General features: G+C 56.8%; 1 protein-coding gene across 3 annotated transcripts in view; it reads left to right on the forward strand.

Moving 5' to 3' along the window:
• The window catches only part of SHANK3 (SH3 and multiple ankyrin repeat domains 3), a 382,463-nt gene that overhangs the window by 17,748 nt on the left and 347,838 nt on the right, over positions 1-16,877 (forward strand). For all 3 annotated transcript variants that reach the window (XM_075742957.1, XM_075742888.1, XM_075742921.1), the window contains exon 3: positions 7,464-7,784. In XM_075742957.1, coding sequence (XP_075599072.1) covers positions 7,527-7,784 — 258 coding nt within the window. In that variant the 5' untranslated portion in view covers positions 7,464-7,526. The remainder of the gene's footprint in view (positions 1-7,463; positions 7,785-16,877) is intronic.

Genomic DNA, 16,877 nt, shown 5'->3' on the forward strand with positions numbered 1-16,877 from the left:
CTGCCTGGTGCTGATCTGGATTAAGTCAGGTGAAGTCTGTCCTAGTCGGTCCTTTCACTAGCAGCGAGGCAGAGGCGGTATCCCGACAGCTTGTCCTGCTGCAGCCGTGACAGTCCCAGCATACGGGGCCATTCCCAGTGATCCCAGTAGTGATAGCCCCATGTGCTACTCTCCACACCCACCCTGGCAGTGACACCCCAGCAGAATGCTGGATCTCCCTTTGGCCCCCACTTGTGACGCTGCTGTATTCACCCACAACCCCTGTGCGGTGCAAGGAGCCCTGGAGCATAGGGACCTGGTGCAGCTTGTGCCCTGCCAGCGTGTGGCAATGGGGGAGAGCTGGGGTGTGTATGCTTCTCCCACATATCAGCACTACCCAAATACCTGGTCCCTGCCCAGTTGGTGCTGCACAAGCTGTTGCTCCCTGCTGTCTCTCCCAGGAAAGCAGCACTTGTGCTAGAGAGCAGCTGTCTGCAGCCTCCGGTGCCATGCCTGAAGCACCAGCCCTTGCTGTGCAGGCGCACCTGGGGATATGATGAGCCAGATGCTCCCATGCTTGCATGCCTGCGGAGACCTTGTTCCTCAAAGGGCCAGGCCTTTTGGGAGTCACAGAGTCACCGGGGCATGTGAATGGAGAGGCGAAGCCTGAGGCAGTGCACCAGTAGGGCTGTGCATGGGAAAGCAGGCGCTGGAAAGGCAAGGAAATTTAACCCTGATTCAGCCAGGGAAAACTGCCAGTCCCAGGCAGGCTGCATTGCATTGCTTGCCATAGTTGACCGGTGCTTGGAGGTTTCTGCAAGACAGCATGGCTGGGTGCAGGTTAACCCACTCAGGTGCTTGTGGCCATGATGCCTGGGTGACCAACAGCCCCTGCAGAGGAAGATGTGGAAGGTGTGCAGTTCTGCTTTGCCCCCATGCTGACACTTGCAAGATCTCCTTTGATTCTGGAAAGATTGTGGCTCTTGCTATTGAGATGTCAGCTGCTATTATCCTTGTTTCATTTCCAGTGCTTCCTAGCAGGCTGTTAGCATCCATGGGACTACTGCTGGGGCAGGAGCTGCAACGTCCCTGCGATGTGCGCTCTGGGTGGCAAGGGTTTTGAATCCTGGAAAGGCAGAAGCCATGCACAGGATTCCTTTTAAAGTGCGTTATTTTGTTTCCCTAAGTATGAATCCAATCTGCGGTTGATCCCTGTGACCCAGGCCCCTCCGGAGCCTGTCAGTCCCTCCAAGTGTGTCCCTGGGGGAAGGAATCTGCCATGTAAGAGCAGACCACCTAAGTGGCACTTGTTTAGCCTGCAAAGTGAAGTCTGAGTGTGGATCTAATTGCTGCCTGTGATATGTATATAAATACTTACATAAACAAAGGAGAGAAGAGCTGCACAGGCTAACAGACAATGCTGACGCAAGAGTAGGGTAAACTAGCCGTGAATGTGTGGGCTAGAAATTAGGCCATTTCTAACAGTCACAGCAAAGAAGGGTCTGAAGCAGCTTTCCAGGAAGAGGAGAGAGGGCAAGAGGAGACCTGGAGGAAGGAGTTTGGTAAGAAAATTTCAGATGTGGCACCTGGGGTGCCAGCAGCCCTGTCCCTGAGGGTGGAAAGAGCAACCCCACAGCCCAGTGCTGGCCAGCTCTGCCTCCACACAGCACTGGGCTCTCGTCCCAGGCTGCAGGATCCGGTGCCAATGCCGACAACAGCCGCAGGTCTTTGCAACCTGCTCTTCATCCTGCTACGAAACGGACTGGCAGCACCTTTCCTCCTCCCCTGAGAAGTGCCAGCTTCCCCTGTCTCAGCAGCAGTTCCAGCTGGCACCCCTGCTGCAGCGTGCCTTGGTTTCTTCTTCCTGCCCTTATCGTGCCCTGGGGCTGCTTGTCTTCTTCAGATCTTACCTGTTGCACCTTTCTAGGTCCCACCACTGCAGCGCTAGCACTGTGCATTTCCCAGGATCCTCCCAGCTGGATGTCTTCCCTACAGAGGAAGAGTAATTCAGTGATACACTGAGTGATGGCTGTGGTTCTGCATTAACCCGGGGGGACCTGGAGCCCTGATGGAGAACTCTGAAGATACCATAGCAGTATTCAGCAGCGTAGCGTGGGGTGATGTGGCTCAGCATTTAGTAGGCCAGTCCCACCAGGGAAGCTGAGTAGTCCTATGCCCAGCTACCTGCTTGTTGACACTGCCAGCATCCACTTGCCTGAATGCCGCAGTATGAAGTTTGGCCCAGAATTGGTGTATTCCTGGGTTTGCTGCTGACCTGAACGTGGTTCAGGGAACGTCTGGACGACGTTCTTAGTCCTATGGTTTAGTTTTAGGTAGTTCTCAGAGGAACAGGGAGTTGGACTCGATGATCCTTATGGGTCCCTTCCAACTTGAGTTATTCTATGATTCTATGATCCCCATGGCATGGCTGCCCTGGACGGAGGGAGGGTGGCTTAGACTCTGTAACACTGGGAATAGTGGAGGGGCAGGCCATCCAGGAACAGTATTCCTCACAGCGTAAGAGGTAAAGGTCGCTAGGCTTTACAACCTCTTGTGAGGGCTGTTGCAAGGAGTATTTGGAAATCCAAATAAACTGCTCTACTCTGGGTTTCCCTTATTGGTGTTCCTGGTGGCACGTGCAGGGAGCTCTGCTAGACTAGTGAGGCGTGACTTTCTTTGATGGAAGCGTTACTGATTTGCCTTGGCACTATAAAATCTTCTTGAAAGATTTTATAACTCTCTTTGATGATTCTTCATCCGTTTTTCCTGATGTTAGAATAAGACTCATTGGATTATAATTTCTAAGATACTCAACTTGTATCTTTTTTCAAGATAAGTGATTTTTTTTCCTCAGCAGAGAAGTTGATTTAATAAGAGAAAATGAATGTGAATGACTCTGCAAGTCTCTAATGGAGTTCAGGGGTGGGGGTGGCCAGTGCATTTTTCCAACCATTCACAGTTGTGTCTTAAACATTATTGGGAACTAATGAGGTACCAGAAGACTGGGGAAAAAAAGCAAGAATAATCCTGACAATTACCATCTGGAGCATTTAATTTCTCTTCCTAGTGAAATAACAAGACAGAAAAAAAAGAAAAGAAATAAAATCAATGAATGGCACTAGTCTAACAGAACCACAGGCAGTGGGCCACAGGCGCGGGCTCAGATGGGTGCCGCTGCCGGGCTGTGTGGAGGGAGATTTGCCCCTGAGAGGCCACAAGCCACCTCTGCACGCTGGGACACCCTGGTTGCAGGACTGATGTAGGGGTTAGATCCTGGCCTGCTGGGTTTGTTGCCACAGGGTGCTATCTGAGGGTAGCTGGAGCTGTGCTGGCTGAGGCAGCACGAAGGGACAGTTGTGGCATTGCTCTTGCTTAATTCCCTGTGTGGCAGTATGTCCAAGGGAGGAAGGCAGTGGGTGGGAGCCAGGCTCCTCTGCAGCAGTGCACGTTCAGGGGAAAGCTGCAGCATTTGGGGGGTCTTGTGCTGAATGGTGCCAGCTGTCAGTGAGGCGTGCCCCTGCCTGCACGGCACAGGCATGGCTCTGGAGAGGTGTGGGCAGAGCTTGGGATCCTTCCGCAATGCCCTTGAGCAGATGGGTATGCATCCAAAGTATTCCTCTGTGCTGGCTCCAGGCTTCTGCAGCTCATGGGTCCTCACCAGCTCCGTGAAGGTGCAGGTACACGTGTGTGCCCCAGCTGCAGGAGGTCTTCCTGCTTTGCTGCTTGTGAGGGTGTACAGAAGTGTGTGTTGCTGTTGTCCCATCTGTTCCAGGGTCTGCCCACCTGTGTGTGTATGCATGCCCATGGGACGCAGTCAGACCACATGTCACTTGTATTTCTGATGATTTATCTCTACTACGTGCATTTTTCCAAGCAAAACTTTGTGTTCCTCATGCTCTTGTTTCTAATCTCTTCAGGGCCTTTTCACTTGCCTCCTCCCAGTGTCACACTGCATTGCATTAAGGTGCTGTTTGATCCCTTTTTCCAAGTCACTAATAAAAATCACGCCTAGACCCAGTCCTCGCCCCTAGCCCGCAGCAGTAGCTGAACAGCAGTGGTGACAGCTCGTTTTGCGTCCAGCCTTCGGTGACTTTCAGGCCTGACCAAAAGGCAGGCAGAGCCAGTCTCCCCCACCACCATGTTTGGTGAGGCTCTGCCCATCCCATGGCAGCTGCCAGCCTCAGGGAGCAATCCCAGGCCAGGGGCTTCGACACGGACCCTTCATTGGGCCGTCTCCTGGCCTTGCTGGGCGGCTGGCACACCTGTACAGACCCAGCTTCCCTCAGCTCCACTTCTTCCACTGAGGAGGCATCAGCATCAGCTGCTGAGATTTGAGACCACACGCTCTCGGGGTCGTGCATGGGTTGCGATGGGTCCTGCCCTCAGCCCCTTGCCACTGGGCTCAGGGCCTGGCCTTATGCTGTGCCTCCTGGTCCTGCAGTGTCTCAGTGTGTGTGCGAGGACGGGCCGGCCTCCCTGAATGCTGTGCCACCCTTGCCTGCCCCCCAGGACCTCAGCATGCTGCTGGCTGCAGATTGGGAGAGGCCCCGTGGACCCACGCTCCTGTGGCTGCAGGTTTCTCCTCTCAGCCTCGAGCCGTTTGGTGTGACTCTGTCATGTGCAGGCCACAGCTGCTGGCTTCCCAGTTCAGACTTTACATGCTTCCCTCTCTGGCCCTTTGTTCGACAGATATTTTTGCTGTCTCCCTTCCTGACCACTCTTACTCCTTTGTCTTTTGTGCTGTGAGACACCTCAGCTGATGACTTCTTCTCGGCTGTTTGTGACTCACGGTCATTTCATCCACTTCTTCCCCTCACCAGCCCCACCTCATCCCTGGTGTCCCTGACTCAGCCACAGAGCCCAGCCTGTTCCCTGCAGCCCTCACTTTTGCCAGGTGGCCTTGTCTGCTCCAAAGCCTGCATCCTTTTGCCTGAGACCTGTGAGCTGTTTGGCCCCAGCGTATGCTCTGTGGAGCTGCAGTTTTGATGTGTCTCTACCTGGGGTCTGGACAGATGCAGGATGGGGTGTGCTGTGCGCTCCGTGGGGTGGAAGGCTTTCTAATGCCACCAGTCTCATCTCTCGCCCCACTGTCCTGCTAGAGGACTGTTCTCAGATCCTGGGAGAGCTGCTGCGGGACAGGAACCCTGAAAAGGCATGGTTTTGGCGTGCTTTGCTGCTGGGCAAGAATGTTTTGCCGTACCTTGAAAAAGGACTGGTTAGGGATGACTGAAAGTGTCATGGCACTGTGTCCTCCTGTCTGGGCACAAAGGCTTGACCCATGCCAGGGATGATGGGAGTCCAGGGGAAGCTGGAGACTCCCTGGTCCTTGCAACTGTAAAGCAGCAGCAGACGGACAGCAGCAGACCTGTGGCTCTCCAGCACAGGAGTGCAGGTGTGGATCGAAGGAAAGGAGGAACCCAGAGACCAGCTGGTTGCTCCTTGGTTGATCTCATTGTCATGATCAACCCATGATTTCCATTCTGGGGCTAGTGCCACGGAGTTACAGTGCTTGTGCTCCAAGACCCATGAGACTCCCCCTGTGACCCTGAACTTCCAGGTCTGTGTATGCATCCTTCCCTGCCTGTCTCTCCTGTTCTGCTGGTGCAGGGCATTTGCAGCAGATGCTGTTCCAGCTGGGAGAGTTGCTCGGGGCCAGCTGCCCTGGCAGAGTCAGGCTCTCACTGATGCCTGCCTTGTGCAGTCCCTTGGCCTCAGGGTGGGAGGGCTGAAGGAAGGTCCATTACTCATTTCCTGGACAGATCCAGGCCATACTGTAAATCTCTCCAGCTCTCAGTGGTTTGGGGGCTATTTCTGTTTGAGGATTGTCACGTAGATTAAAGCCTTGAATCCCAGCCAGTGATGGACCGGACACAGTCCCATGCACAGTCCTGCAGGGCTCAGCCCAGCATCCCATCTGCTCTTGGCAGGGCAGTCACTGGTCTGTCCCTACCTGGGAGCAAGGGCTTGACCTGCTGGGCAGGCAGGGTCCTCGTGGCTTTAATTAGCCCTGACTGGCAGGGGGACTGGCAGAAATAGCAGCCCATGGTGGGGGCTGCTTGTGTCTGTGCTCTACGCTGGAGCTAATGGTAGTTGTGCCTGCCACCACTCCAGTGTGCATGCACGTGGCTTCTCTGACTGAGACAGGTCTCTGGGGCGGAAACACAGGTCAGCTGTCCGCCCACTCCCAAAAGCTTGGCACAGGGGCACCTCTGCATCCTGTTGTCCAAGTACAAGCCAGTTCGGGAAACCCCTGGCAGACAGCCCCAGCTCCTTGCCTGACGGGCTGGTGGAGATGCTGCTGGAGCCTGCAGGCCAGAGGCCAGTCTGGCTGTTTGCGGGTGTGCACAGATATGCACTGGGTGGTGACCGCCTCTGAGCAGGCATATCGAGGACCTCACAGTGGGCAGCACTCCAGTACCTGCAGGACGCACAGTTTACAGGGCCAGAATCAAGACCTTTCCCTGTAAAACCCAGAGACAGACAGGGCGCTGAGCTCCCCTGAGTCATACCTGCTTGCCCTGCTGATGTCCAGCCTCCCTCATGAGTCCACCCTGGCAGATGGGGAGGAAGTCAGGCAGGCCCTCCAGATATGCTGGTGCAGATGTGGAGATGGAGGATCATGGGTGCAGATGGGGAACAGGGCCATTGGGATGAACTGCAGGCATTGGTGGAGGTGTGAAGACAGTTGATCGAAGGAGCAGAACAGGCCCCAGAACCTGGGACAAGCTGTCCTCTGCCCCAGAGTGCTGTGTCCAGCCCCTCTGTGCTGGTTCTGGTGCACTGCACTCTTGAGCCCTCCCTGGGGAAACAGGCTCTGGGTGTCACTGCGCCTGGGATGGGGTCAACCATGCTTTGCTGCCCCATCCCTCTGCCAGGATGAGGAAGGGTCCCCTCAGGGTGGCTGGTGGGAGTCCACTGTGGGGGCCGGGGAGGGCGTGCAGTGGCAGTTGGCCCTTGCAGGGGAGCGGCACTTGCAGGAATCCCTGCATGGTGTGGGGCTTCTTGGTGAGGTCCCTGACATGGAGATTCCCATGTAGGCTGGGAGTGGTCCTTTGCAAGGCCCTCAACACGAGGATCCCGGGGAGGGCGTGGGGGGGGGGGGGAGAGGGGAGGCTGTCCCTACAGCGTTCCTGCCATGGGGAACCCTGTGGGGGTGCCTCTGTGAGATTCCTGCATGGCCTGCATGGTTGGTTGGGGGTTCCTGGGTGAGGGACCCGAGATGGGGATCTCTGTGTGGGGCAGACAGGGGTGCTGTACGAGGTCCCTGTGGGTGGAGGCCTGGGTGGAGTGTGGGGGTCCTCCACTGGGCCCCTGCCGGGGGTCCCCCCGTGGGGTCCCTGCTGGGGTGCTCGAGTGCAGTGTGGGGGTCCTCTGCCGGGCCGCTGCCGGGGGATGGTCCCTGCCGGGGTGCCCCTGCGGGGTCCCAGCCGGGGTACCCCCGCGGGTCGCGACGGCCGCGCTCACCGCCTGTCCTCACCCCGCAGGGCCCCCGGGCGGGCTGTGAGCGCGGCCCCCGGTGCCGGCCGCCCCGCCGCGCCGCACGGAGCATGCCTCTGAGCCCCGCCGGCAGCAAACATGAGAGCCCGGAGTCGCCGCCGCCAGAGCCGCCGCCGCCGCCGGAGCGACAGCCCCGCGCCGCCGCCGCCGGGGAGCCGGGAGCCGGCCTGCGGGAGGAGACGCGGCTCGACCCGGCCCGGGGCCCCGGCGGGCCCCGCTCCCCCAAGCTGGCGGCCCCGGCGCGGATGGAGGAGCCCGCGCCCGGCGCCATCGTCGTCCGCATCGGCATCCCCGACCTCCAGCAGACGGTGAGTGCCCGCCCCGGCCCCGACACGCGCCCCGATCCGACCCCAGCCCCGCTCCGCGACAGCAGCCGCCCCGGCACCACCCGGCAAACTTCACACCGCCCGCGGGCGGTGGGCCGGCCAGCCACGGGCCCGGCAGGAGGGCTCCCCATTGCCCCGCTCCCCTTTTCCCCTCAGAGCCCGGCGGGGACGCGGGCGGAGCGGGTCGGGCAGCCCCGGCTGCAGCGCTGCTTTTCCGGGGCGCTGCGGGGCCCCCGGTGCGGCCGCAGGGAGGGGCAGCTCTCGCCGCCGGGGGCCCGCACCGGCCCGGGACCGGGCTGCGCTCCACCGCCTGCCCCGAGCGCGGGGGAGAGCGAGGCAGGGCGTGGGGAACGGGCACAGCTCAGGAGGCTCCAGCACCGGCATGGTACCGGTACCAGTACCGCTCCAGCACTGGCTCCGGCACCGCGATCGGCTCCGGCACCGGTACCGGCTGGGCCGGGCTGCGGGAGCACGGAGCCGCAGCGCAGCGCTGGGAGCTGACGGCCGCCTGCTTGCTGGCGGTGTGGGCAGGCAAGACCGGGCAGGTTGTGTGGGCAGCAGGCTGCACCGAGCAAGGTGTGGGTGTGCGTGGGCTGTGCACGGATGCCGGTGTGACCGCAGGGTGCCCAGATGACAGGCCCGGGTGCAGCACTGCAGGTTGTGGTGTGGGGTGGTTGTTACAGGCTGGGGTAGTGCTGGGGGTCACCTAGGGTGCTTGGGGGAGAATGAGTGCTTGGATACTGAGCTTAGTGCAGGGAAAAAGTTCATTGAAGGGCTGCCGTAACTGTGGCCCAAATGAAGAGTGCTCATTAGAGGTGGAGTGCTGGGAGCAGTGGTTTGCCTGGGGATGTGTGGCTTGCAAGGCACAGGGAGCATGTGCTCCAGGATGGGGTGTTGGGGGGGGTGCCCCTTGGGGATGAGGAGTGGGGAGAGATGAGGAGGCAAAGACTTGGGGCCAGCAGAGCATTGCTGGGGGTGGACTGGACTAGCCTCTCCTCTTTGGTGGGGGAAGAGTTCTTTTTTGGAGACTGGTGTGGGGGTCCTGCTCAATGATGGAGGAGTAGTGGCTGGGGCCAGAGAGCTTGCTATAGGATGGAGACCCTGAGGCTGAGGGCTGAGCGCTGGAACACTCACAGGCACGGCTCTGCAGGCTCAGCTGCCAAGTGCTGGGGAGCAGCAGAGGCAGGCGAGGCAGCGCTACCTTTGCTGTCGAAGAATCGGACAGACACTCTGCTCTAGCAAGGACTGACCTTGTGCTGCAGGAACCTGCTGGGGTTTTGAGCAAGGCTCTTGGGGACATGGTGCCTGCTCTTCCCTTTCACTGCTTTATTAGCCCCAGCACATCAGCTCCTCTGTCATCCCTGTGCACACGCATCCCTGAGTTGATGCACAGACCTGGGCCTCATTTGCTCCAGCCCTTGCCCCGGATTCCGTTGTGTGATGCAGCACGGGGCAGGGTCCAAGGACTGTCAGTGAGGGCCCTTGCTCTGCACATTGCCATGGTATCCACCTGTCTGCTTTGCTGTTCCTTGGGCACCGCTCCGCACCTCCCTTCCCTCTCTTAGTTTGTTTTGGGAGTGTGCGTGGGCACTGGAGGAAGCAGGGATGACGGAGTCAGTGTGACAGTGTGTTGTAACCCCCCACCCCCTTCCTCCTTACAAGTCCTTCAGTGCAACCAGAGGATAGTCCCAGAGTCAAGAGTGAAGCAGCTCAGCCTTGGCAGACCAAAGATCACCTGAGGTGGTGGAGGGAATGGGGCACTTCACGCAGAGCAGAGCATCTTTGCATATATAAAGTAGGAATTTCCCTCCCAGATCTCTCTTCCCCAAGGGGCAGATGCATATCAGAGAGCTGAAGAGTGGAAATGTTTCTGGTGCAACCTCCTTGGGCTGTGGGTGGGAGCCAGCAGAGTAGGAGCTGCTGGGGAGACCCGCGGGCCGCCTGGGGGCTAGTGGCGATGCTCCCCTGAAGACAGCCGAGCTACATGGGCAGGCAGCACTTCGGGTGCAGGCAGAGGTGCAGTGGGGAGCGCTGGGGACGTGGGGCAGCGCTGCCGGGTACAGAGAAGAGCACCACAGCACTCGCATCCTGGGAAGTGCAGCCTGCGCACCGCGAGCCTGGTTGATGTGCAGAGGAATTCACTGCAGTTGCAGCTCAGGGCTCTGGATTTGCAGTACGAGTAGCGGGAGCTCACAGGTTGTGCATGGTGCTCGTGGAGGTGCAGGGCTGCCTGATCACCCCTGTTCTGGCAGCCCATCCCAGGGCTGCCACTCCACAGGGCAGCATGCACTGATTTCACGGAATGCAGGTGGGAGTTGGAGGCTGTGCTGTGGCAGAGGCAGGATGAAAGGAGATTTGGGTGCAAGGCATCCTGCAGCACAGTCTGCCCTGGGAAGTTGTGGGAGGCAGGACTGTGAAGGCTGCTCTGTCAGACCCTCTGCTGCCCTGTGGGCTGGGCGATTGGAGCCAGACACATTGTGCTGCTCCCTGCACAGTACTCCTGTGCTGTCACCACCCCGCAGCCATGCTCAAGCTGGTGTCAGGGGCATCCCTTTCTTTCAGATCAAGGCAGTGCTTGCAAAGGGCTGTTGCATTTACAGCTCAGGTGGGGGCTGACTTCCCAAATAGAAACTGCCTGTTTTGCAAACTCCCCTTCTGTGCTAGCTGAGGTACCTTCACTGAAATAAAGGGAGGCAGGAAAACCCCAGCTCACTCAACAGTATGCATCCCTAAGAGCTGTATATCATCCTGTGACTGGCCCTGAACTTCCCTAGGCTCCTGTGCATCATCCCCATGCATCAGCTCTCTGATCCGGGCACTTGCCGTGCACATTCCTTGCGCCTTGAGCAGACAGGCTTGGTCCCTGTCTGCAAGGTGACATCCAAGCAGATGGTGCCCTGACCAGTGTGAAAGGGGACAAGGGGAAAATGAGCAATTGAGCCTGTCCTATCTGCCACTGCTGGGCTTGCCGCTGCACTCTTGTCTCCTTCATGAGGCGCTCTGGGATGTGTCAGAGGATGTTTGCTGTGTTTGGTAGAAGCTTACAGGACAGATGTTCTAGAGCTGTGTACGTTCCCTGTCTCCTCCTCCCCTCTTAAAGGTCATGGGGTCCTTGGTCTCACCCAGCTGGAGACCAGCGAGGATCCTAGACCCCTTTCCTGCTCTGGCTTCTGGCCCATAGAGGTCCTGCTCCTCCCTGCAGTTAGTGGACATTGTGCTGGCATCCATCCGACCAGAGCCTGGCTCTCCTTCTCAGGGCTGCTGTGGCTCAGCAGGGCTGTCAGCACACTGTCTCTTGGCCAGGTGGGGACCCCGCTCCTGGCGTGGTCTCCTGCTGCTCAGACTGTTTCCCCTGGGCTGGGATAGGTCTTTGCACTTCAGAGGAGCTGCTGTCAAGCTGTTGTTCCCCTGAGTCTGCATCAGCAGGGCAGGGAAGACCCTGAGGCACAGGCATCTTCCCAGAGGTGTCCTTCCTCTGCTTTTGCTGCTCTGCTTCTCTGGCTTTGCTGCAGCAGTGGCCCTCCCTGATGGACAGCCTGCAGGGAGGCTGACACTTTGGCCACTCTGTAGGTCTGTGTGGGGCTCTTGCTCCTGGCCAGGGTTAGTGTCTGCACCCTGGGAGGGACCTCACAGGTGCAGACTGGGAATCAGGCAGGCTGAGGAAAGGGAAGAAAGTCTTGTAGACAAGGATAAGGCACAGGACCCTGATGACACCTACAAGAGAGGCAGTCAAATGGTTGAGTTGCTCTGAGCAATGGGGCACATGCATCAGGGGTCATCCAAGAGAAAAGGCTTTCTTCCCTGCTTGTTCTATGAAAAGCACAAGCATAAGGAGCAGGGATGGGACCCCAACAGGGATTGCTGGCCTCTGTGGTGCCAACAAGGGGTTGGTTGGTGTGTTGAAGGGGTTTTGCTCATTGAACTCCAGCCCTTGCACAGTCTGAAGTGACCCTCTACCCTCCTCCCATGGGTGCTTCTGGGTCTGGCTTGGCAGCTGCAGCACATAGCTGATCTGCCATGGGCTTTGCTATAGCAGGCTTTGTTTGAAGATGGGGATTGTCTCCTTTAGGATCTTCAGACACAGAATGGATGGGTAGCTTTTCAGTAGCAAGTCAGACTCCATTAGCCGCCAGCGTTTCAGAGATCAGGACTTCAGCTGGGCAAAGTTCAGTTTATTCAAGTTCATGTCTTCTGTCAGGGTTGGAGCCTCCAGGTGAGTTTTTAGACTGAAGCAGCTGACTTTTCAAGTCGAGTTTGCCAGCTGTCTTGGAGTTGTCTCCAAACCTCTTTCAGGTTCCTTTGCAACTCTCCATCACTGTCTTTATTCAGCTGAAAGCCTTTGAGTTCGCTGTTAGTGGTTTCCATTGTTAGGAGCAAATCTCCACCCAAGGCTGTGACCTTGTCTCTGAAAAGGCAGTCTCTTCAGGCACATCACCGTTTACATCTTAATGATGAGCCAACACTTTCAGGTTAAATAGTCTGAGCAACTTGCACCAACTCTGAGCTCAGGGAAGAGAGGCTGAGCTGACCTACACCCATACAAACAGCCTGAGAAATGGAACCTGGAGTGCAGGAGAAACAGGACACATCTCCTGCTCCCCACAGACACATGAGATGGAGAGAGGCAGGTGGAGATGGGGTGAGGGATGGGCCCTTCTGCAGTGCAGAAACTGGGGAGGGGTGTGCTTGTGGGGGAGCACATGTTAATCACCAAAAGGAGACTCCTTTTCTCGCAGTGCAGAGTTAGCTGGTGGCATTCCCTGCTGTGTAGGTGAAGAGCTCTGCTGGGGACATAATCAGGCTATAAACCCCTCAGAGTACTGACCAACAGAGCTTGCAAATGGCCCTCCTTTCTGACGGGCAGAGATGCCCCAGGGAGTTGCATGGTTCCCAAAGCCTATGGGCATGGGACAGCCTTGCAGGTGATGGGGGCTGTGGACTGTCCTGGGCAGGGGCAGAGGCTGGGGCTGTGGGAGAAAAGCAGTGCTTGGCACATGCTGGCACACACTGCTCCTGTGCTGGGGAGTGCCTGGGACTGTGGTCAGGAGCTGCAGGATACCCTACAGCCTGGAGGGTCCTCTGTCCTGCACAGCCTCTGGCAGGGAACTCCACTACTTAGCTGGATGTTTTTCATGGTGCCCAAAATTTGCTGTCCCCTATTCCCCTCTGTGAGCTCTCTGTGGGGCAGCTGAGGCACTCAGGGCAAGTGTTTGGGGAAAGGAAGGTGCCACAAGATGGGTACATCTTGTTGCTCTGGTTTTGGGTCCTTGCCTCCTCCCCTCCCTTCTCACAAGCAGTTTGGACTCTAAGTAGCAGTGTCCCATGTGTTTGGGGCTGAGTACTTTGGGAGGTGCCAGGACCTGCCCAGCCTGCTGTGGGGTCCACTGTGATGGGACCCCAGCTCCTGCTTCTCCCACCTGGACTGTGGATGCTGTGCTTCTGCAAGCAGGTTTTAGGGGATGGTGGGTGCAAAGGGGGCAGCTGGTCTGCTGGGACCCCTGAGGTGGAGTGAAGTCATGACAGGTCATGGTGGTGGCCTGGCAGAATGAGGAAGGACAATTTGTACTGCAATGAAGGGGAAGAGTGATACTGAGAGCAAAGAGACCCTTTGAGTGGCAGATGCTAATTTGGGAGGAGAGACAGCAAGATGTTTGTGTTGGAGAGGCACAGAGCTGTGGACGGGTTTCTTGCGACAGTGCCATTCGGAAGCATATGGGCTGGGTCTGGGCTGTGCAGGGGAGCCAGGTGAGCGAGGATGCCGTCTGGAGGGACTGTTCGTCCATGGGAGGTGTGTGAGCATGGCTGCGTGGTGATGCCAGGAACGTGGGGCTCTACTCCTCAGCACTGGCAGAGTGGGCAGCACCGAGAGGGAGCTACTGTCTCTTGTGGCATCTGTTTGGGTGCAGCCCTGTGGTGACAGCCTTGGCGGTTTCAGGCCAGATCATTGGTTCCCAAACTGGCAGGATCACAGTCAGTAAAGTGGATTTGCAGCCCTGGGGAGAATTTGGTCTCATCTGCAAGGGGGACCATTCTGAAGCATGGCCCGTTAGATGTGCCGCAGCCATGAAAACCCGGGTGATGCTGAAGGATCCGCATCCTGTGGAAGGATATCCTGTGGTGTCCAGGCAGTGAGGCTGACATGTCTTTCCTCTGCTGGCATCTTTCTGCAGGAGGGCTCCTCCCCCACGCAGGGTTTTTTTGATGTGTCAGGGACTGGCAAGGAAATGCCCCATGACCAAGGGCCTTGGAGGCATGGGACCCCCCAGCTCCATTTGTGAGAGGCTGTTTGAGGTCTCTGCTGAGGAGAGCTCTGCCCTCATCCCACTTCTCAGTCACCTGACACTTCAGGTTAATATTCTGGCTTGTTATCTCCGTAATGCAAATGAAAGAAGAACCTGAAAACCAGTGCACAAAGCATTGATTCTTCTGTTAAGCCAAGGGAAGTGAAGAAATAAACTTTCCTATTATAAAAGAGAGATAGACAAAGTTTTCCTGAACTTCGGCTTAGCCAGGACTGACAGTGGGAAGGCAGGCTGCTAAGAGACTGTGTGGCTTGCCATTCATGTGGCATTTGGTCTGAATTCACTGTGACACAAACCCATGAGCGTGGCTGCAGTCCATCCTGCAAGCAGTACCAATGCTGTGTCTCTGCAGCCTGGTGAGGTGGGGATGTGATGGCCATGAGCCGTGGCCAAGCGAGCTGCCCACCGATGACAGAGGCACGGGGACTGCACGCACCTTCGCCTGTGGCTGGAGGAGAGGTGTGGGTGCGGTCGGTACAGGGCAGGTAGGGAGGGGGCTGCGGCACCTTTGCTGATATGGCTCTGGGTGCTGCACAGGGGCTGTGTGACAAGGGACACTGGTTCTGACCAGGCAGTTTGCATAGGAGCTACCTGCTGTGCTGTTTCCTCTTCCTAAAAGAAAAGCAGAGGCAAGACAGGGGGATGTAGGAAATGCCAGTGGGCACATCTCTTCTGAGCCAGGGAGTGCCAAAGCCTCTTGCTCCGTTGCTGTGTGCTCTGTCCCCTGATGATTGCCCATGACACAGGATGGACTTTAACTATGAACAGTATGTGAAGAGGTGCAGTTGGTTTGCCTGTGCTGGTTTGGCAGCTGCAGTCACTCAGCAGCTCCTGCGAAGCAGCTGGGAGGGCCACTGCAGCACCATGCTGGCAGGCACGGCAGCAGACCTGCCCACAGCCCGCTCTGGCTTCCTGGACGAGGTGCGGTCCCTCACACTGGCTGCTTTCCTGAAGCTACAGTGAGTTTTACTCTGCATGGCTATGCAGATGCCACATGCTAAGTAACATGGTGCTGACTGTGGACATCTCAGCAGACAGAAACGCTGAGCTCATGGAAGCAATTAATATGAAAAGGATGAATGAACTATTCTTAATGTTTGTTGTGGGTTAAAAATCCAGTAATAAAAATCGTAGTGAAAATCTGCTGGCACATATGCTTTAAATAAATTGCTGTCCCAAATCCATGTTGCTCCTGGGGTGAGTTCAGGTGTTGGCAGAATAGGAAAGGCTTTCTGGGGCTGTGGTGGCAGAGGCCTGGGGCAGCACTGTGCTCTGGGGCATGCCGGCTCCCCACAGGACCCCCTGGCAGCAGGGCTGATGTTGTTAATGTGCAGACTTTGGGTAGATCTGCCCTATATACACTGTGATATGAATCAACACAGAGGACCACTCAGTTGCATAGAATCCCTCCTCACCATCAGTTGCTGCACATAAAAATATGAGAGGCTGCTGTCATTTCAAAGGAGGAGGAAAAATTGTCTGATCAGTGGTGTAGTCTTTGAGCAGTGGCGTGTGATGGTGTAATTAAAGACTGCAAGGTGCTGAGATCACGAGGGGGCAGAGCTAGTGTGCTCTGTGTTCAGCAACTGCCTGCAGACAGCGTGGCTGGCAAGTGGCACTCTCCTCTCTGGCTCCAGGGATCCTCTCCCGCAGGATCTAACACTTGCTGGTAAACCCCAGATGCTCCTGGCTGCCCTCGTGTGTATCAGTGCACTGCAGGGCTGAATTTGGGGAGTAACCCTGCTTGATGGGCTGTGCAAAACAGAGTGGGTGGGCAGGGATGAGCAGTGTGCTGTGACCAAACAGGGCTGAGCAGACCCCTGGTGGGAGAGCGGGGCTGCAGCCCAGAGTCCGGCGTGCCGGTGGCATGGTGTGGGGAGCCCAAGCGCTTCACCGGTCCCACCTGGCCACTGTCCCGCCCCCTGCTCAGCCATGCTGGGAAAGCAGTGGCACGGTAGTTGGGCTTGTTGCTGGCGGCAGCGGTGTCTGGTGTGGATCTCCACACGCCAACTGTCAGTGCAGTGCTAACATTTCACTCCATGGACCTATTCTGTACCATGGCTGTAGGGCAGAGAATTGATTTGTTTCGGCAGCCTGGGCTCTGTAGTGACTCCCAAGATAGCAATTTATTTGCAGTTTGATAACCTGGGAGCCTCCCCTTCTCCTTCAACCCTGGTCTGCGTGAGCTGCTGGTACACACTGGTGCTGGCCCTTGCACAGGGAGGGAGTGTAAGTCAGGGCAAAGTAAAAAGGAGGCCGATGTGCAAGGTCCTGAGGATCCTTCCTAACACTGGTGGAGCTTCTCTGTCTCATCTGCCTGGTCCTGCATTCGGCCCGCGGCTGCTTATCTGCCAGGAAGAGCCATTTCAGCTCAGCTTTTGGCTGTGCATTGCTCTGTGGGAGAGGGTGGTGGAGACCCAGGATAAAATTATCCAAAACACCCACAAGATTTATGAGATTATAGTCTGTTTTTTAAGGAGACAGAAACATGCCCAAGCTAAGTTTTGTTTCTGAGAAATAGTTATGAATCGTGGGTCTGTATCATTAAAACATGTTTGAAAACTGATTCCCAAAGTCTTGCAGCAGGAGTGCTTTGGAAGTGAGTCGCAACTTTCATAGGTTTGAGGTAGGAAAAGATGGCAATACAGAAATAATCCTAGGAGAGTGCAAAAGTGTCTCCAGCAGTCATCAAAGTCCTCTCTGCAGTGTGTGCTGGTGCTAAAATCCTGCAAGGTGTCTGACCAAACCTGGGATATATCCCATGGGAAAACAC

This window comes from Balearica regulorum, chromosome 1 (assembly GCF_011004875.1).
Source record: "Balearica regulorum gibbericeps isolate bBalReg1 chromosome 1, bBalReg1.pri, whole genome shotgun sequence".
Classification (NCBI taxonomy): domain Eukaryota; kingdom Metazoa; phylum Chordata; class Aves; order Gruiformes; family Gruidae; genus Balearica; species Balearica regulorum.